Below are 18,721 nucleotides of genomic sequence, written 5' to 3' on the forward strand. Positions count from 1 at the left end.
ACAAAATATAATTATTAAGTAATTATAGTGCTATTATCTCTGACCCCATCATGTGTTTTAAATACCAGGTCAATATTAGGGCCGTCAGTTTTTATTTAATTTTTTGTACCCCTTTTTTCTCCCCAATTTCGTGGTATCCAATTGGTAGTAGTTACAGTCCTGTCTCATCGCTGCACCTCCCGTACGGACTCGGGAGAGGCGAAGGTTGAAAGCCATGCGTCCTCCGAAACATAACCCAACCAAGCCACACTGCTTCTTGACACAATTCCCATCCAACCCAGAAGACAGCCACACCAATGTGTCGTAGGAAATACCGTACACCTGGCGACCGTGTCATCATGCATGCGCCCGGTTCGCTACAGGAGTCACTAGAGCGTGTTGGGACAAGGACATCCCTGCCGGCCAAACCCTTCCTAACCCAGAAGACACTGGGCCAATTGTGCGCCGCCCCATGGGCCTCCCGGTTGCGGCCTGTTGCGACAGAGCCTGGACTCGAACCCAGAATCTCTGGTGGCACAGCTCTTAGACCACTGCGCCACCCGGGGAGGCCCGGGCTGTCATAGTTAATCAGTTAACTCAAATGTATTTATATTTTAGTACAGACATTTTCATTGCAATTAATCGCATCGTCTAAAAGCATTCAAAATACACAGAAAACATCTCAAATACATCATCTATACAGCCAAAAAAACAACAACGCAATGTAAAAACAAGCTGACACTAAGGTTAAAAAAGTGTGCTTTCTCAAGTTACCTAATTTTGCTAACCGTTACTTTAGACAAAATCAAGATGTCAATATTCTTGTAATGTTTTTTGTATGAAAAATCTTGAATTACAGCCTAATTTGAGCAAATTCAGAATTGGCTAATTATCGTGATTAATCACAGCAAATCCTGTGATTAACTCAATTACATGTTTTTATCGTTTGAAAGCCCTAGTAAAAGAGTGAACTGTAAATTAACCTGGAAGTTGTACACAAAGATTAAACAACACTGGCTTATGTCTGATTGGGTTTGTTCCTCATAACTGTGCAAGGCTTTCTGTTTGTCTTCAGATAAAGTTGTGATTATGAAATGAATCACAGTCATACAGTTGTCTGGCTATCTAGTTTGTGTACAGTGTGTGTGTGTGTGTGTGTGTGTATGCATGCATGACTGTGACTGACCTGTATGTCTCTGGCTCTCTCGTAGGACTGGTAAGCTATCTTCTCCTCCATGCTGGCCAGCTCCTGCTTCAGGTTGAGGATCTCATTCTGGTGGAGCTCTGTCAGATCATTCAGCTGCTCCTCCAGACGCTCACACCTACAGAGGAACACACACGTTAATCTAACAGCTCACACAGACATATACACAGACAGAGACACAGATGGATGGACGGATGGATAGACACACACACACACACACACACACACACACCCCATAGACAAACACAGGTTCCAGTTTTTCCTGGACAAGAGGTTAAAGAGCTTTCAGGTGGAATGACACCTGACTGGATGGATGATTATCTGTGAGCTGATCAGCACATGCTTACTCACCTGCTGATGAGAGTGACCAATGGCAGATAATCAGCAGTTTGACACTGACCAATCAGGAGGGAGAGGGAGGATGTGATTGTCTGTGAATGCATGCATGTGTGTTTGTGATTAAGTGAATCACACCACCAGTCTGATCTCATTATGTCTTACTTAACCCGTTTAAGAGTCACATTTTAATAAGATGTACAACTATGCCCTCTGGTACTGCACACACACACACACGCTCTGGTGGTTAATCAGACAATAAAAATATCAGATTATAGGTGAATCAGAGAGGGGAAGATGGGGAAGTGGAGGAGGGGGAAGCTACTGCAGAACGTCCTGTACCATCCTAATACTGCTGACTGCACCAAAAACTAAATGCCAAGCCTGCGGGCAAAGTTTCCTCTAGGAGTTATACAGGTAGGAGGCTCCATTTTCTAAACAATGGTTCAAACACAGTGGTTTAACCATAACTGTGTGGTCAATGCTCAGAACATGGTCATCAGCAGAAGACATGCTCAAAGCTCATTCTGCTGGACCTTATTTTTAGCCTGAAAGACAAAAAAACACACATACTTGTGCCCCTGATGGACATTTTAGAGTGAAAAATGTTTTTGTCTTCTTGTCATGAAAATCCTCTCCCCCTCCCTTGACTAACATGCCCTGAGATAGCAACACATGCCCTCAGATAGATCTGTGATAGGACAGGACAAGATCCTTGTGCTAGGGACTGGTTTGCAGTAAAGTGCTTCTTCCTTGTTCCTCCACAGCAGGGACTTTTCCCTGGCCACCTACACTCGGCCGGCTTTAAGGGAGTTTCAGGGTTTCCGCGTCAAGTCTCAAGTCAGCGTTTTGATAAACCCCCCCCATCCCCCTTTGAGACAATGCTGTTTTGTAAAAAGTGCCAAATAAATAGACGCAAATGGGTTCTCTGTACCTGTCGTGTCTTTACTAAAAGGTACATACACCTCTTCACTTTAGTATTCTAGGGCTGATCTCTCTGCCCAAATGATGGATACTGTCACTGGTTTACAATTCAGTTTTAAGGGAAATAAAGCTTCGACCTGTCTTATGTTGATTAGAGTGGGTTTGGTTTCAGTGAAAACACACCTGCACATCAACATCACTTTGCAATAACCTTCCAAATGTTAACCCTACATCTCTGTGTGGGGTTTTTCCTACAGGGCTCTCTCTCACTCCCTCTAGCACTCTCCTTCTATTCTCTCTCTACATATATAGTGTGTTAAGTACAATGATGTATATAAAACCTGGATTGCTGATGCTATGTATTGGCCAATGAGAGGCTTTGAAGCCACCGGTCGGCCATTTTGGTATTACCCAGTAGGAGCAGCCCTTCATAGGAACAAATGGAATTCTACAGTATTTACATTGAATGTTTCAAGGACAAAATTATATTTAATTGTAGTGGGGACAGTAACATTAGTAATCGCTAAAAATTATACTTTAAGGGAAAAAAATTAAATTATGTTTAGCTCACATAATATAGTGCCTTGCGAAAGTATTCGGCCCCCTTGAACTTTGCGACCTTTTGCCACATTTCAGGCTTCAAACATAAAGATATAAAACTGTATTTTTTTGTGAAGAATCAACAACAAGTGGGACACAGTCATGAAGTGAAACGACATTTATTGGATATTTCAAACTTTTTTAACAAATCAAAAACTGAAAAATTATTCAGCCCCTTTACTTTCAGTGCAGCAAACTCTCTCCAGAAGTTCAGTGAGGATCTCTGAATGATCCAATGTTGACCTAAATGACTAATGATGATAAATACAATCCACCTGTGTGTAATCAAGTCTCCGTATAAATGCACCTGCACTGTGATAGTCTCAGAGGTCAGTTAAAAGCGCAGAGAGCATCATGAAGAACAAGGAACACACCAGGCAGGTCCGAGATACTGTTGTGAAGAAGTTTAAAGCCGGATTTGGATACAAAAATATTTCCCAAGCTTTAAACATCCCAAGGAGCACTGTGCAAGCGATAATATTGAAATGGAAGGAGTATCAGACCACTGCAAATCTACCAAGACCTGGCCGTCCCTCTAAACTTTCAGCTCATACAAGGAGAAGACTGATCAGAGATGCAGCCAAGAGGCCCATGATCACTCTGGATGAACTGCAGAGATCTACAGCTGAGGTGGGAGACTCTGTCCATAGGACAACAATCAGTTGCATATTGCACAAATCTGGCCTTTATGGAAGAGTGGCAAGAAGAAAGCAATTTCTTAAAGATATCCATAAAAAGTGTTGTTTAAAGTTTGCCACAAGCCACCTGGGAGACACACCAAACATGTGGAAGAAGGTGCTCTGGTCAGATGAAACCAAAATTGAACTTTTTGGCAACAATGCAAAACGTTATGTTTGGCGTAAAAGCAACACAGCTGAACACACCATCCCCACTGTCAAACATGGTGGTGGCAGCATCATGGTTTGGGCCTGCTTTTCTTAAGCAGGGACAGGGAAGATGGTTAAAATGGATGGGAAGATGGATGGAGCCAAATACAGGACCATTCTGGAAGAAAACCAGATGGAGTCTGCAAAAGACCTGAGACTGGGACGGAGATTTGTCTTCCAACAAGACAATGATCCAAAACATAAAGCAAAATCTACAATGGAATGGTTCAAAAATAAACATATCCAGGTGTTAGAATGGCCAAGTCAAAGTCCAGACCTGAATCCAATAGATAATCTGTGGAAAGAACTGAAAACTGCTGTTCACAAATGCTCTCCATCCAACCTCACTGAGCTCGAGCTGTTTTGCAAGGAGGAATGGGAAAAAAATTCAGTCTCTCGATGTGCAAAACTGATAGAGACATACCCCAAGCGACTTACAGCTGTAATCGCAGCTAAAGGTGGCGCTACAAAGTATTAACTTAAGGGGGCTGAATAATTTTGCACGCCCAATTTTTCAGTTTTTGATTTGTTAAAAAAGTTTGAAATATCCAATAAATGTTGTTCCACTTCATGATTGTGTCCCACTTGTTGTTGATTCTTCACAAAAAAATACAGTTTTATATCTTTATGTTTGAAGCCTGAAATGTGGCAAAAGGTCGCAAAGTTCAAGGGGGCCGAATTCTTTCGCAAGGCACTGTAATTTGTAAGTATGCATTAAGGTGTCTGTCATATAATAAATGTGGCAAAAGCAAAGGGAAATAAATGGATTTCTATAGCTTCCAAAATATTGTTTGCAATGGCGGGGAAGTGCCAAGATGGAGGCACAGTGGCATCAAAACAGCACCCCCTGTCAGAAATCTAATATATATATATATAAATTATTGGTTAAGTAAGTCAGTCCCTAAATTGTTCGTCCTGCAGGGCCTGCATTATGACAGCATGTCCTCTAGCTCCCTCTCCCTCCCTACCTGAATCGTTCCTCCTGCAGGGCCTGCATGATGACAGTGTAGTCTCTCTGATAGTGACTCTTCAGCCCCTCCAGATTCTCCTCTAGTCTCCCCTGGCCCTCCTGCACCTCCTGTAGCAGCATGTCCAGGCTAGAGCTCTGGCTCCTCTCCAGGGTGTTCCCCTTGGAGCTGGGGGGGCCTCCGGGAGCCCCTGTGGTGCTGTTGGCCCCTGCCGACCCCGACGTAGCGCTGGAGCAGTCATCCTCGCTGCCGTACTTGGGGCTGGACTGCAGATGGTGGTGCCCTGCACTGCCCAGAGAACTCCCCCCGGCCCCAGTCACCCCCTCCTCGCCCCCTGACGGATCATCCAAGGAGTCCTTCAGCCCGGGGATATTGTCGGCGCTGCCAAACTTGTTGCGGAACAGTGAGGCAATCTCCCGGGGCTTTGAGACGACCCCGGCGGCAGCGGAGTGCGTGGCCTGGGAGAAGCTGGAGAGGCCTCCCTTGACACTGTCCACCACGCCCTCGCTGAAGCCTGTGACCTTTGCCCCCACGTCCTTCAGGCCCTGCTGCATGTCCCTGAGGACGTCCTTGGGCTGGCGAGGGATGCCGTTGTGCTCCACCTCCCTCAGCTTGCGGTGGTAGTGCTCCAGCTTCCTCTGCAGCTGCTGGATGGTCTGGGCGGACTTCTGGTTCTTCTTCTCAAACACCTGCAGTTATATAGGACACTTATGTGTCTGTTATAGGACACTTATATAAATATATATACACACACAGTTGAAGTCGGAAGTTTACATACACCTTAGCCAAATACATTTAAACTCAGTTTTTCACAATTCCTGACATTTAGTCCTAGTAAGAATTCCCTGTCCTAGGTCAGTTAGGATCACCACTTCATTTTAAGAATGTGAAATGTCAGAATAATAGTAGAGAGAATAATTTATTTCAGCTTTTATTTATTTCATCACAATCCCAGTGGGTCAGAAGTTTACATACACTCAATTAGTATTTGGTAGCATTGCCTTTAAATTGTTTAACTTGGGTCAAACGTTTCGAGTAGCCTCCCACAATAAGTTGGGCGAATTTTGGCCCATTCCTCCCAACAGAGCTGGAGTCAGGTGTGTAGGCCTCCTTTCTCACACACGCCTTTTCAGTTCTGGCCACAAATTTTCTATAGGATTGAGGTCAGGGCTTTGTGATGGCCACTCCAATACCTTGACTTTGTTGTCCTTAAACCATTTTGCCACAACTTTGGAAGTATGCTTGGGGTCATTGTCCATTTCGAAGAACCATTTGCGACCAAGCTTTAACTTCCTGACTGATGTCTTGAGATGTTGCTTCAATATATCCACAGCATTTTCTTGTTTTACTGTGGATAAAGATACTTTTGTACCCGTTTTCTCCAGCATCTTCACAAGGTCCTTTGCTGTTGTTCTGGAATGTATTTTAACTTTGCACACCAAAGTACATTCATCTCTAGGAGACAGAACGCATCTCCTTCCTGAGCTGTATGATGGCTGCGTGGTACCATGATGTTTATACTTGCGTACTATTGTTTGTACAGAGGAATGTGGTACCTTCAGGTGTTTGGAAATTGCTCCCAAGGATGAACAAGACTTGTAGAGGTCTACAATTTTTTTCTGAGGTCTTGGCTGATTCATTTAGATTTTTCCATGGTCAAGCAAAGAGGCACTGAGATTGAAGGCAGTCCTTGAAATACATCCACAGGTACACCTCAAATTGACTCAAATGATGTCAATTAGCCTATCCAGAAGTTTCTAAAGCCATGACATAATTTTCTGGAATTTTCCAAGCTGTTTAAAGCCACAGTCAACCTAGTGTATGTAAACTTCTGACCCACTAGAATTGTGATGCAGTGAATTATAAGTGAAATAAACTGTCTGTAAACAATTGTTGGAAAAATGACTTGTGTCATGCACAAAGTAGATGTCCTAACCGACTTGCCAAAACTATCGTTTGTTAACAAGACATTTGTGGAGTGGTTGAAAAATTAGTTTTAATGACTCCAACCTAAGTGTATTTAAACTTCCGACTTCAACTGTATATATATACATACTATAAATATTATAGCACGTACGTGTTTATAGTACACATATACCTCGGCTTGTTACAGAAATTGTAACTAGATAAATCAGCCCTTCTTGCTCAGTGAAATACAACAAACGAGGAGACTGGCTGACACACACACAATGATGATCTGTGCCTGAGCCCAACATCTTGGTGATTTACAGTACCAGTCAAAAGTTTGGACACACCTACTCATTCAGGGCTTTTTCTATATTTTTACTACTTTCTACATTGTAGAATAATAGTGAAGACATCAAAACTATGAAATAACACATATAGAATCATGAGGTAACCAAAAAAGTGTTAAACAAATACAAATATATTTTATATTTGAGATTCTTCACAGTAGCCACCCTTTGCCTTGATGACAGCTTTGCACACTCTTGGCATTCTCTCAACCAGCTTCATGAGGTAGTCACCTAGAATGCATTTCAATTAAACAGGTGTGGCTTGTTAAAAGTTAATTTGTGTAATCTCTTTTCTTCTTAATGCGTTTGAGCCAATCAGTTGTGTTGTGACAAGGTAGGGTGGTATACAGAAGATAGAAGCTTTTTTCCCCCCCTTTAACGAGTCTGACGAGCCCGAAATGAAAAACATACTGCTTTCCCGGGAACAGGCCAAAATCCCTGTCATTTGTGTGAAGAGACAATGAAGAAAAAGAGGACATAGGTCAGGCTGCCTTCAGGGAATTCGTAGGCAATCAAATAACCCCCCCCTGCCTTCTGTTCTTCCAGCTAAAATGCAATCATTGGAAAATAAAATTGACGACCTACGAGGAAGATTAAACTACCAACAGGACATTAAAAACTGTAACATCTTATACTTCATGGAGTCATGGCTGAACAATGACATTATCAACATAAAGCTGGCTGGTTTTACACTATCAGCAGGAGAGAACAGCGGCGTCTGGTAAGACGAGGGGTGGTGGACTATGCGTATATGTAAACAGCAGCTGGTGAACAATATCTAAGGAAGTCTCGAGGTTTTGCTCGCCTGAGGTAGAGTATCTCAACAGGACAATGACCCAACACACCTCCAGGTTGTGTAAGGGCTATTTGACCAAGAAGGAGAGTGATGGAGTGCTGCATCAGATGACCTGGCCTCCACAATCACCCGACCTCAAACCAATTGAGATGGTTTGGGATGAGTTGGACTGCAGAGTGAAGGAAAAGCAGCCAACAAGTGCTCAGCATATGGAGGAACTCCTTCAAGACTGTTGGAAAAGCAGTCCAGGTGATTAACAGTGTGTAAAGCTCTCATCAAGGCAAACAGTGGCTACTTTGAAGAATCTCAAATATAAAATATATTTTTATTTGTTTTACACTATTCTGGTTACTACATGATTCCATATGTGTTATTTCATAGTTTTGAAGTCTTCACTATTATTCTACAATGCAGAAAATAGTTAAAAATAAAGAAAAACCCTGGAATGAGTAGGTGCCTCCAAGATTTTGACTGGTACTGTATATTGTCGTCATATATGCGATCATTTAGCAGAGCTGTTATCCAGTAAAAGTAGTACTGTCTTGTGTATTGTCATTCCATGATGTTTTGTGGTTTCATATTAAAACAAATAAAACTTTGATCATAAAACAATGCTCACCTGTTTGATGCGGGCACTCTGCTGCTTGTCAGCGTTGTTGGCCAGTTTGAGGTACTCGGCCACGTTGTCGTCTCTGGCCGTCTGTTCAATCTTGATCTGCTCTGTGAGCTTGAGGATCTTCTGCTGCAGCTGGGCGATAGCCTGCTTGGTACGCTGGGGGTCCGGGGTGCCATCTTCACCCCCGAGGAACGACCCATCAGCGCCACACAACACTGCCTGGGGGGTCTGAGCCAAGCCACTCACCTCCAACCGCTCAATCTGGAGAAAAGGAGGGGGAGGTTTAAAAGTGTAAGTTGCATATTGAGGAAACTCAGTCATTCATGAGGTTTTGCTGACATGCTGGTCTGAGAAAGAGAGACGACTTCTGCAATCCCCTCTGCTAAAGATGAGAATCTGTGTCAGCAAGGGAGGCCACTATCTGTCAGCTCATTCTGAAGTGTGTGACTCTTGATCGCAATATTTCTACAACATGGGCTACAAAGAAAACAAAAAAAGGAAGCAACTGAAAAATAACCCATTTCCTTCCATATGCCCAGAATCAATACTGACTGTGTAGCATGGCATATAAAATAGAGAGCAAACAGAAACTTTCTGCTTAGTCAAAAAGGTTGATCATGAGTGGTGGTGGATATTCATTGAACCTAATCACAAAAATGTGCCTACAGCTCATCACGTTTGACAGGATGTTGGATTTGTGATTACAGAGTCAAAGTTGTTCCACACAGATTAGGTCTACCTGTCTATGTCTGTAGAACACAGACAACCTTTGCTTTTAAACAATTCCACGGAAATTGTTATTTTTTCCCAATTCAAATTGTCAGGAATTTTGCTAGGACTTTCTGGGAGTGGTTTAAGGTGGAAGGGGAAAACTGAAATCTAGCTGTTATTGGCAGAGAGGGTTGCAACACTAATTTACCAGGCATGCCAAAACTTCATCCCATCAAAACAGGCTGAAATTCCAGGTGGTCTTTTCAAATAGCTCTTACACTAAAAGGGATTTATCAGAATTTTCAAAATATTATTCCAACCTCAGTGTGGAAATATATATATAAAACACAGGAAATCAGGTTTTTGACTGTAGTGGGCCTTTAAAATCTATGTCTAACAAAAACCAATGCACAAGGACTACTTTTAACAATTTTCACAGACAATTCTACAAAACCAATAAAGAACCAATGCAGATGCAAAGTTTGGTAACAGAATGATGACAAACAAAACAAACCGTAATTCTGTTATCACACTTTACATGTGCCCTGTTCTTCAAGTAAATGTGGTTTGTAGAGTTCTCTGTGGAAATGGTTAAAATGAGTCCATGTGCTTGTGTAGTTGGTTTAACTTTGCAATCATTGGTTTTTGTTTTGACACCCATTTTAGAGTGAGTCCAGAGTGTGAATTATACCGCGACATTCAAGGGAGCAATCAATCTATGGGTCTAATAAACTCAGCAAAAAAAAGAAACGTCCTCTCACTGTCAACTGTGTTTATTTTCAGCAAAATATTTGTCAATATTTGTATGCACATAACAAGATTCAACAACTGAGACATAAACTGAACAAGTTCCACAGCCATGTGACTAACATAAATGGAATAATGTTTTCCTGAACAAAGGGGGGAGGTCAAAATCAAAAGTAACAGTCAGTATCTGGTGTGGCCACCAGCTGCATTAAGTACTGCAGTGCATCTCCTCCTCATGGACTGCACCATATTTGAGCAGGGACCCTGGGCATCTTACTTTTGGTGTTTTTCAGAGTTAGTAGAAAGGCCTCTTTAGTGTCCTAAGGTTTCATAACTGTCACCTTAATTGCCTGCACTCCCTTTGCCTCCTTGCAGCATGCCTAAGGCACGTTCACGCAGGAAAAGTAAAGTATAGTGTACTGTATTGTACGCTACTTGACTAATGTACTCTACTAAACTGTACTTTACTCTTTTTTAGTGTACTGTGTATTGTACTGTACTGTTCTACTGTACTCTACTTAATTGCCTACCGTCTGTAAGCTGTTAGTGTCTTAACGACCATTCCACAGGTGCATATTCATTAATTGTTTATGGTTCATTGAACAAGCATGGGAACCAGTGTTTAAACACTTTACAATGAAGATCTGTGAAGTTATTCAGATTTTTACAAATTATCTTTGAAAGACAGGGTCCTGAAAAAGGGACATTTATTTTTTTGCTGAGTTTAGTAAAGACATACAGTGGGGCAAAAAAGTATTTAGTCAGCCACCAATTGTGTAAGTTCTCCCACTTAAAAAGATGAGAGGCCTGTAATTTTCATCATAGGTACACTTCAACTATGACAGACAAAATCAGGAAAAAACATCCAGAAAATCACATTGTAGGATTTTTTATGAATTTATTTGCAAATTATGGTGGAAAATAAGTGGTCACCTACAAACAAGCAAGATTTCCGGCTCTCACAGACCTGTAACTTCTTCTTTAAGAGGCTCCTCTGTCCTCCACTCGTTACCTGTATTAATGGCACCTGTTTGAACTTGTTATCAGTATAAAAGACATCTGTCCACAATCTCAAACAGTCACACTCCAAACTCCTCTATGGCCAAGACCAAAGAGCTGTCAAAGGACACCAGAAACAAAATTGTAGACCTGCACCAGGCTGGGGAGACTGAATCTGCAATAGGTAGGCAGCTTGGTTTGAAGAAATCAACTGTGGGAGCAATTATTAGGAAATGGAAGACATACAAGACCACTGATAATCTCCCTCGACCCGTGGAGTCAAAATGATCACAAGAACGGTGAGCAAAAATCCCATAACCACACGGGGGGGACCTAGTGAATGACCTGCAGAGAGCTGGGACCAAAGTAACAAAGCCTACCATCAGTAACACACTACGCCGCCAGGGACTCAAATCCTGCAGTGCCAGACGTGTCGCCCTGCTTAAGCCAGTACATGTCCAGGCCCGTCTGAAGTTTGCTAGAGAGCATTTTAATGATCCAGAAGAAGATTGGGAGAATGTCATATGGTCAGATGAAACCAAAATATAACTTTTTGGTAAAAACTCAACTCGTCGTGTTTGGAGGACAAAGAATGCTGAGTTGCATCCAAAGAACACCATACCTATTGTGAAGCATGGGGGTGGAAACATCATGCTTTGGGGCTGTTTTTCTGCAAAGGGACCAGGACGACTGATCTGTTTAAAGGAAAGAATGAATGGGTCCATGTATCGTGAGATTTTGAGTGAAAACCTCCTTCCATCAGCAAGGGCATTGAAGATGAAACATGGCTGGGTCTTTCAGCATGACAATGACCCCAAACACACCGCCCGGGCAACGAAGGAGTGGCTTCGTAAGAAGCATTTCAAGGTCCTGGAGTGGCCTAGCCAGTCTCCAGATAAAAAATGGCCTACCCCATAGAAAATCTTTGGAGGGAGTTGAAAGTCCGTGTTGCCCAGCAACAGCCCCAAAACATCACTGCTCTAGAGGAGATCTGCATGGAGGAATGGGCCAAAATATTAGCAACAGTGTGTGAAAACCTTGTGAAGACTTACAGAAAACATTTGACCTCTGTCATTGCCAACAAAGGGTATATAACAAAGTATTGAGATAAACTTTTGTTATTGACCAAATACTTATTTTCCACCATTATTTGCAAATAAATTCATAAAAAAATCATACAATGTGATTTTCTGTAATTTTTTTCTCATTTTGTCTGTCATAGTTGAAGTGTACCTATGATGATAATTACAGGCCTCTCTCATCCTTTTAAGTGGGAGAACTTGCACAATTGGTGGCTGACTAAATACGTTTTTGCCCCACTGTAATTTAACAGTAGAAATGTATAACATTTTAATGTGAAATGAACACAACCAGTCATGTTTTCATCTGATTGGCAAACAAATCAAAAAGTAGGCTGATTTCAAAGCTGATTAACACCAAAAACCTTTTCATTCACTTATTCGGTCTCTGACAAATATGATCTATTGTCTCAGCGAAATGACTGCATCATGAATGCCTTCATTACTGGTTAAAGAGACAGCGCACACTGTTATAAAATAAGCTACTTCCATACAAATGTTGTTGATCAGTACAATAAATGAAGTCTCAAATGGAAGGGAAACAGATTGTTTGATTTGATTTGGAAGGGAAATAGATTATTTGTCATCTGTAGCCCCATGAAATCAGCCAAAACAAGCTCAATAATTAAATGCATGCACACACTCATATTGAATATACCTACACCTATATTGTGGATAGGCCTAGGCTACATCTTGATTCACCCAGTTTATCAATAGAGATTTACCATTCAAATAAATGATTGCAATCATGAAATTATATGGGTAAAAATCAAGTCAAATTGATTGAATTATTGTATAATTGATTGATTAATGCATACATGGCTGTCTCTGAAAAATGTTTATGTAATAAAATGTAATGATACTGAGCTCAAAAGATGCCCAACGATTGAACAGAGCAATAGCTGAGTTTATCTGTCTGGATCAAGTGCCATTCGGTGACTTTGGCTAATATGCCTTCTTTTTTTGCTGTGGTATCGTTTTGGTATCATTTTGGTATTGAGTATCGTGATGGTATCAAGTATTGTGATACTAAACCTGGTGCCAGTATCAAAGTCAAAATTCTGGTATCCTGACAATACTACATTTTTTTGTAAAGTAGTACAGTAGTTAGTACACTAGACATCTATGATTTGTTAAGATTTGGATCTGGTCTGTAACAACCAGACCCACTTGTTTGGGGAGGAGCTCATTAGAATAATACCCAGCATGCTTTACACGTGTTTGTTTTTACATTTACATTTTGGTAATTCAGGAGACACTCTTATCCAGAGCGACTGACAGTCAGTGCATTCAACTAAGGTAGATAAACAACAATATATCGTAGTCATAGCAAGATAATAAAACACATCTATAACCGTTACTGAGAATGTTATTGTAGATTAAGTATTCTATAATTTAAGTGCAAATGGCAGGTGGGAGCAATAATAATAATATTCCGATGCTATGTACAGTTGGCTCCGCTTTTCTATATTATGGTGATTGAATGATTACTTAATTCAGAATGTATGTGTAGTTCAAATTTGAATCAATGACTGAAAAATGCATATTTTCAACATCCCAAGAACGTGTCTTTTCAAAGTTCTAAAAGGAAGACTTTTCAAAGTCCATATAAGAGGTCGCTTCGATGTCCGGAAAGTACGTATTTTCGATGTACTGAAAATACCAATTTAACACTAATTTAAGATGTATTTTGTTAATGTGTGTATAAGACATATTTTCAACATCTAGAAAATAAGTCTTCAAGCCTTTCACTTAAAACCTGAAATGCACGTGATGTCAAAGTCTAGAAAATACGTCTAAAATACTTATTTTGAACTTCATTTTGCTTACTGGGAAGTATTTGCACGTCGAAGTTGAGACATACAAAACCGGCCAGTTGCTCACCTGCCTGCACAAATATGACTAATTGAGCACAGGCGCCACACTGTAACCACAGCTTCCGGTGTTTGAGACACCTTTACAAAACTACAATGCGCAATCTATTGAAACCAATACACCTGATAGATTAGATTTTGGTTTCGATGTCCCTTGTCCTTTTAAACGTAGCCTATCTCACCTTGCCATTCGTCAATCGGAGTACTTGTTCCCAATGCATTTTCCCTTATTCCCGTAGTCAGTTTTCATCTGTCCAGCAGCTTCTTTTATAAAATCCCAATGTATCCCGCTCCGAGGCTTTGCCGGTTTCTCGCAACACAACACTCCAAACTTGTGAAAGTTTAAGTGTACCTGAAACTGGCTATCCTCCTCTCCCCGACGCTCCTCCCACTCTCCTTCCCTCCCCGTCGCGCGACAGAGGTGACATCATCCTCCAATCCCGCCTCGAGCCAAGTGCAAGAGGTGCTCAAATTTCAACCATTAACCACTCGTGTCCCGATGATAGTGTTCAAAAACAGTACTTTGGTCAGCGACAAAGATCGATTGTTCATTTTTATTTATATCAAGCAACTTGGTAAATTCAGGTGCATAGAGAGACATTTTTTTTAAATGTTTGAGTTGAACAAAAGGATTTTATGTCTCAAGATAAATATGAATGGCTATGAGGGGGGAGAAATGCATTCCTCATTTGAACACAGTATCCCAGTTTAGCTTCAATATTAGTTTCTTTCTCAATATTCTCTTTTTCACTGTCACATTAGAATATTAATCATATCCTCAACATCAGTTTGCGAAATATTGATTGCTCAATCTCAAGGGCAAAGACAAGACTTGCACAATGCAAATTGTTTCTCAGAAAAAAATGGAACATAGGATGTTCTCCAAAAAAGGGGGAAAGGAAAATAAAAACCTTTTGACCTTTACATGTAGCCCATTTACAGAAACAAACCCCCTGGTGTTAACTATTTCTATAAAAACCAAATTTAATCTGGGTTTAATCATTCCATTCTGAAAACAGTTGATGAAACAGTCATTAACTCAGAGGTGGAGAAACTGACCAACAGAGTGCAGAAGGCAGAACAATGCACAAATTGCTGGGTGTGGAAATGAGATTGTATCAAATCTCTGCCTGTCCCTCATCTGCCTCTCTCTCTGTGCCAAGCTGCCGCTGAAGAGAGGTGTCAGCGGGGCAAGCTCAACCAGGCTGACATCTTCAGATATGCCGCACAAACGCACACACACACCCACACACACAACAACAAAGTGTGAAATAGCCCCCTGTGGAGTGAGGTTGATGCCCATGACTTGGATCGGGTGCATTTCAGATGCCAAGTGCATTCTTCGTTTTAACAGATGTTACGGCTACCATGAACCACCAGTGATGGGAATTGGAAGCGACTCGTGACAGCTGAACTGTGAGGTGTCAGAGGATCAGTCTCACTGAACCTATATTGTAAGTCAGGGTCCCCAACTGGCAAGGATTATTTTTTGCCCCCCCAATTCTAACCATTTTGCAATGACTTATGCCATGTTAATGATATCTGAGTGAGAGTGACTTACAAAATCAATGAGAGCCCCCTGGAGGTCAGGGTCCCTGGGCACATGCCATGCGTGCCCGCTCAGTATTCGGCCATGATTACTACAAGTTCAGATAACTGGCTAGACTAATTTCACAATGGAAGAATTGTTAGCTGACATGGCTAATTGAGTGACTGTCAGTGACTGACAAAACAAGAGAAAAACTGCTGATCCACAACCACATTCTTAACTTACACCTTGTGTATTCTACTATTCTAACACTCAACTGTAAGTTGAGTTCCTAAGCTAATTGTCGCTTATGCCTGGAGCCAGAACTGAGCTGAAGTGAAAAGTCCAATTGAGTCACGCCACCGACTGACAAGGATATGAATCAGAGAACGCTTTTCTGCCGTGTGCGTAGAGTAGGGCAGCAATGGCATCGAATGTTACATTTAACACATTTGACTGGCACCACATATGTACTTGTTGTTAGACGTTGACTAGTGACCTGGGTAGGGGCATTTTACAAGTCAATGTTACAATAACGCATATACTTACATGATGTGTTCTGTTGAGAATCCATAGGCCTTTATCTAGATCATCCGTTTGTCCAATATCCATTATGAACACTATTGACGCAACATCATGGTCACTGCTGCATCTCACCAACTACTCCACTCATCATTCTCAGCCACCTGGAATATGATCACGAGGCCCAAGCTTTTCATATACCGCTCAGTACAGTGCCCCCACCCCCATACAATAGGCTACTAGTGCGTCATCAATGATAAGACTAGGCTACATATCTTTAACTGCAGAAGTGAGATCAAAGATATGATGACACGGGTTAATTGTGGCCTTGGAAACGGCCCACTAAAATAACTATCTGGCCGCTAACTATGAGATAGATAAAGGAGAGAGGCCAAGCAATGGTTGAGTCAGCTGACCACAGTGAACCTAGAGTTCCCTGAAAAGCAACGCAGAGATACAAGCTTTCCTGTGATAAGGAGGAGCTCAGAGACACTCACAGACTGGCACAGGAGTAATCCATCCACTCCCATAAACCTGGCCAAAAATGCACACTAAGCAAGACTATATAGGTGGTACAGATGCAAGAACGCATGGGACTAACTCTCTCTCTCTCTCTCTCTCTCTCACACACACACACACACACACACACACACACACACACACACACACACACACACACACACACACACACACACACACACACACACACACACACACACACCAGCAAAAGGAGCATGATAATCTGTCATTATTCCATAATGCCCATCTCCTCTATCAGAGTATGACCTACATTTTATCTTGATAAACAATTTATGAGCTAGAAGGGAGGACAGACTCTAATAAGGGCTGTATAAAAGCAGATTCCTCCAAATGCCCTAGAGATCCACACCAACTCAGAACACATTACCATAGTGACAGTGTTCCATCTGATCCACAGAAGCTAGGGGTAAAAGGTTATGAAACTAATCTGGAGTGTGAAATTCAGTCATTTAGATATGATCCGAGTCTGAGCCAACATCTCCTCAGAGAGCGGAAGGAAGGGAGAGAGAGAGAAAGAGAGTGAAAAAGAGAAAGATAGAGCTAGATAGATGTACTTGGCCACTAAGAAAATATACTCTCTCCAAATTCAATACAACTGTGACGAGCACACCTTACTGTTTACACCTAGACGGAGTATATCTCTGTCTGTATACAGTACACATGCACACAGCACATACAGTTCAGATTATAGTGCAACGTTTATCCCTGACTGCATCATAGGTTCCAATACGATATACTGTACATGATATGGTGTGATATAGAGTATGTGTGTCAAACATTGGACCTATTTATTCCCTGTAGCCCTGGCCTAACTAACACGTCAGCCATAAGTAGATTCCTTATCAGTGCACATACCAGTAAGTGGGTAAGTGCAAAAATCGAAGTGAATTGCAGTTCCCCATTTCACGTGCATTATCTGCACTCTTAGAAAAAAGGGTTCCAAAAGGGTTCTTCCGCTGTCCCCATAGGAGAACCCTTTTGGGTTCCAGATAGAACCCTGTTTGGTTCCATGTAGAACCCTCTGTAAAAGGGGTTCTACATGGAACCCAAAAGGTTTGTACCTGCAACCAAAAAGGGTTTTCAAAGGGTTCACTTATGGGTACAGCCAAAGAACCATTTAAGGGTCTTGATAGCACCTTTTTTTTAAGAGTGTGTAATGTCTCTGGCCATCTGCAGGCTCAAGTTTAGTGCATGTATCACACTTATCAGAGCATACAGTAAGGTGAACCCAGAAGATCATTGTACCTTCGCTGCATGTGAGATTGTGAGGGAAACCCAAGGAGAGAACACAGGTTACCCCAGGCTGGAAATGAAACATAGTACAGTAAAAAATTGTACAGGTAAAACTCTGTTAATTACCCTAATGCTCAAACCCACCCGCACACTCAATGACCTGACTGCTAAAGAGAGAGAGAGAGAGAGAGAGAGAGAGAGAGAGAGAGAAAGAATTTTGTCTTGCTGCTTTTTGTTTTATGTTGCTCTGTCTGTATGCTACGTCTTGCTTGTCCTATGTTGCTCTGTCTGTATGCTATGTCTTGCTTGTCCTATGTTGCTATGTCTTGCTTGTTCTATGTTGCTATTGTCTATATTGTAATTGTTTTTAATAACCTGCCCAGGGACTGCAGTTGAAAATTAGCCGGCTGGCTAAAACCGGCACTTTTACTGAAACGTTGATTAATGTGCACTGTCCCTGTAAAAATAAAAAATAAACTAAACTAAACTAAAGAGAGAGAGAGAGAGAGAGACTAGTCTTGTGGCTTCATTCTAGGTCAACAATGTTGACATTCCAAACAGTTTAAGCCCAGGTGTAAAGTTGGCCAAAGTCATGCTGTAATACAGTTTATTCTAAATATACATATGCAGTAGAATTTCATAACTGATATTTATTCAAGCCTCATGACCCAGTGCTAAACATAACAGAAGAAAACCCAACTTCATATCCATATCTTAACAAGGATTTCACATTCACATGATTATGCAAGATCTACACCTGAATCACTTTCTCTACACATCTAGACTTCAACTAAACATGCTTAAATTCAATCTCCCAGAACCCACCATATCACAGATCGGAATCAGAAATGTTGATAGGAATGTGTCTTTGTGTAGATAAGTGTAACAGGGGAGGTTTGAGAAGGGGAATACAGAGAGGAGAA

The 18,721-nt window shown here is 41.5% G+C and overlaps 1 protein-coding gene across 7 annotated transcripts in view; it reads right to left on the reverse strand.

Moving 5' to 3' along the window:
* LOC110492431 (transmembrane and coiled-coil domains protein 1) overlaps positions 1–18,721 on the reverse strand; it is a 98,842-nt gene that overhangs the window by 3,359 nt on the left and 76,762 nt on the right. For 5 of the 7 annotated variants that reach the window (XM_036947421.2, XM_090203621.1, XM_036947422.2 and 2 more), the window contains 3 exons: positions 8,569–8,826; positions 4,899–5,587; positions 1,166–1,301 (listed from right to left, as the gene is read on the reverse strand). In XM_036947421.2, coding sequence (XP_036803316.1) covers positions 1,166–1,301; positions 4,899–5,587; positions 8,569–8,826 — 1,083 coding nt within the window. Of the gene's footprint in view, positions 1–1,165; positions 1,302–4,898; positions 5,588–8,568; positions 8,827–14,157; positions 14,373–16,052; positions 16,205–18,721 lie in introns of those variants that run through there. The other 2 variants (XM_090203622.1, XM_036947427.2) reach the window with 2 other exon arrangements.

This window comes from Oncorhynchus mykiss, chromosome 16, assembly GCF_057628025.1.
Source record: "Oncorhynchus mykiss isolate SJ-2025 chromosome 16, ASM5762802v1, whole genome shotgun sequence".
Lineage (NCBI taxonomy): Eukaryota > Metazoa > Chordata > Actinopteri > Salmoniformes > Salmonidae > Oncorhynchus > Oncorhynchus mykiss.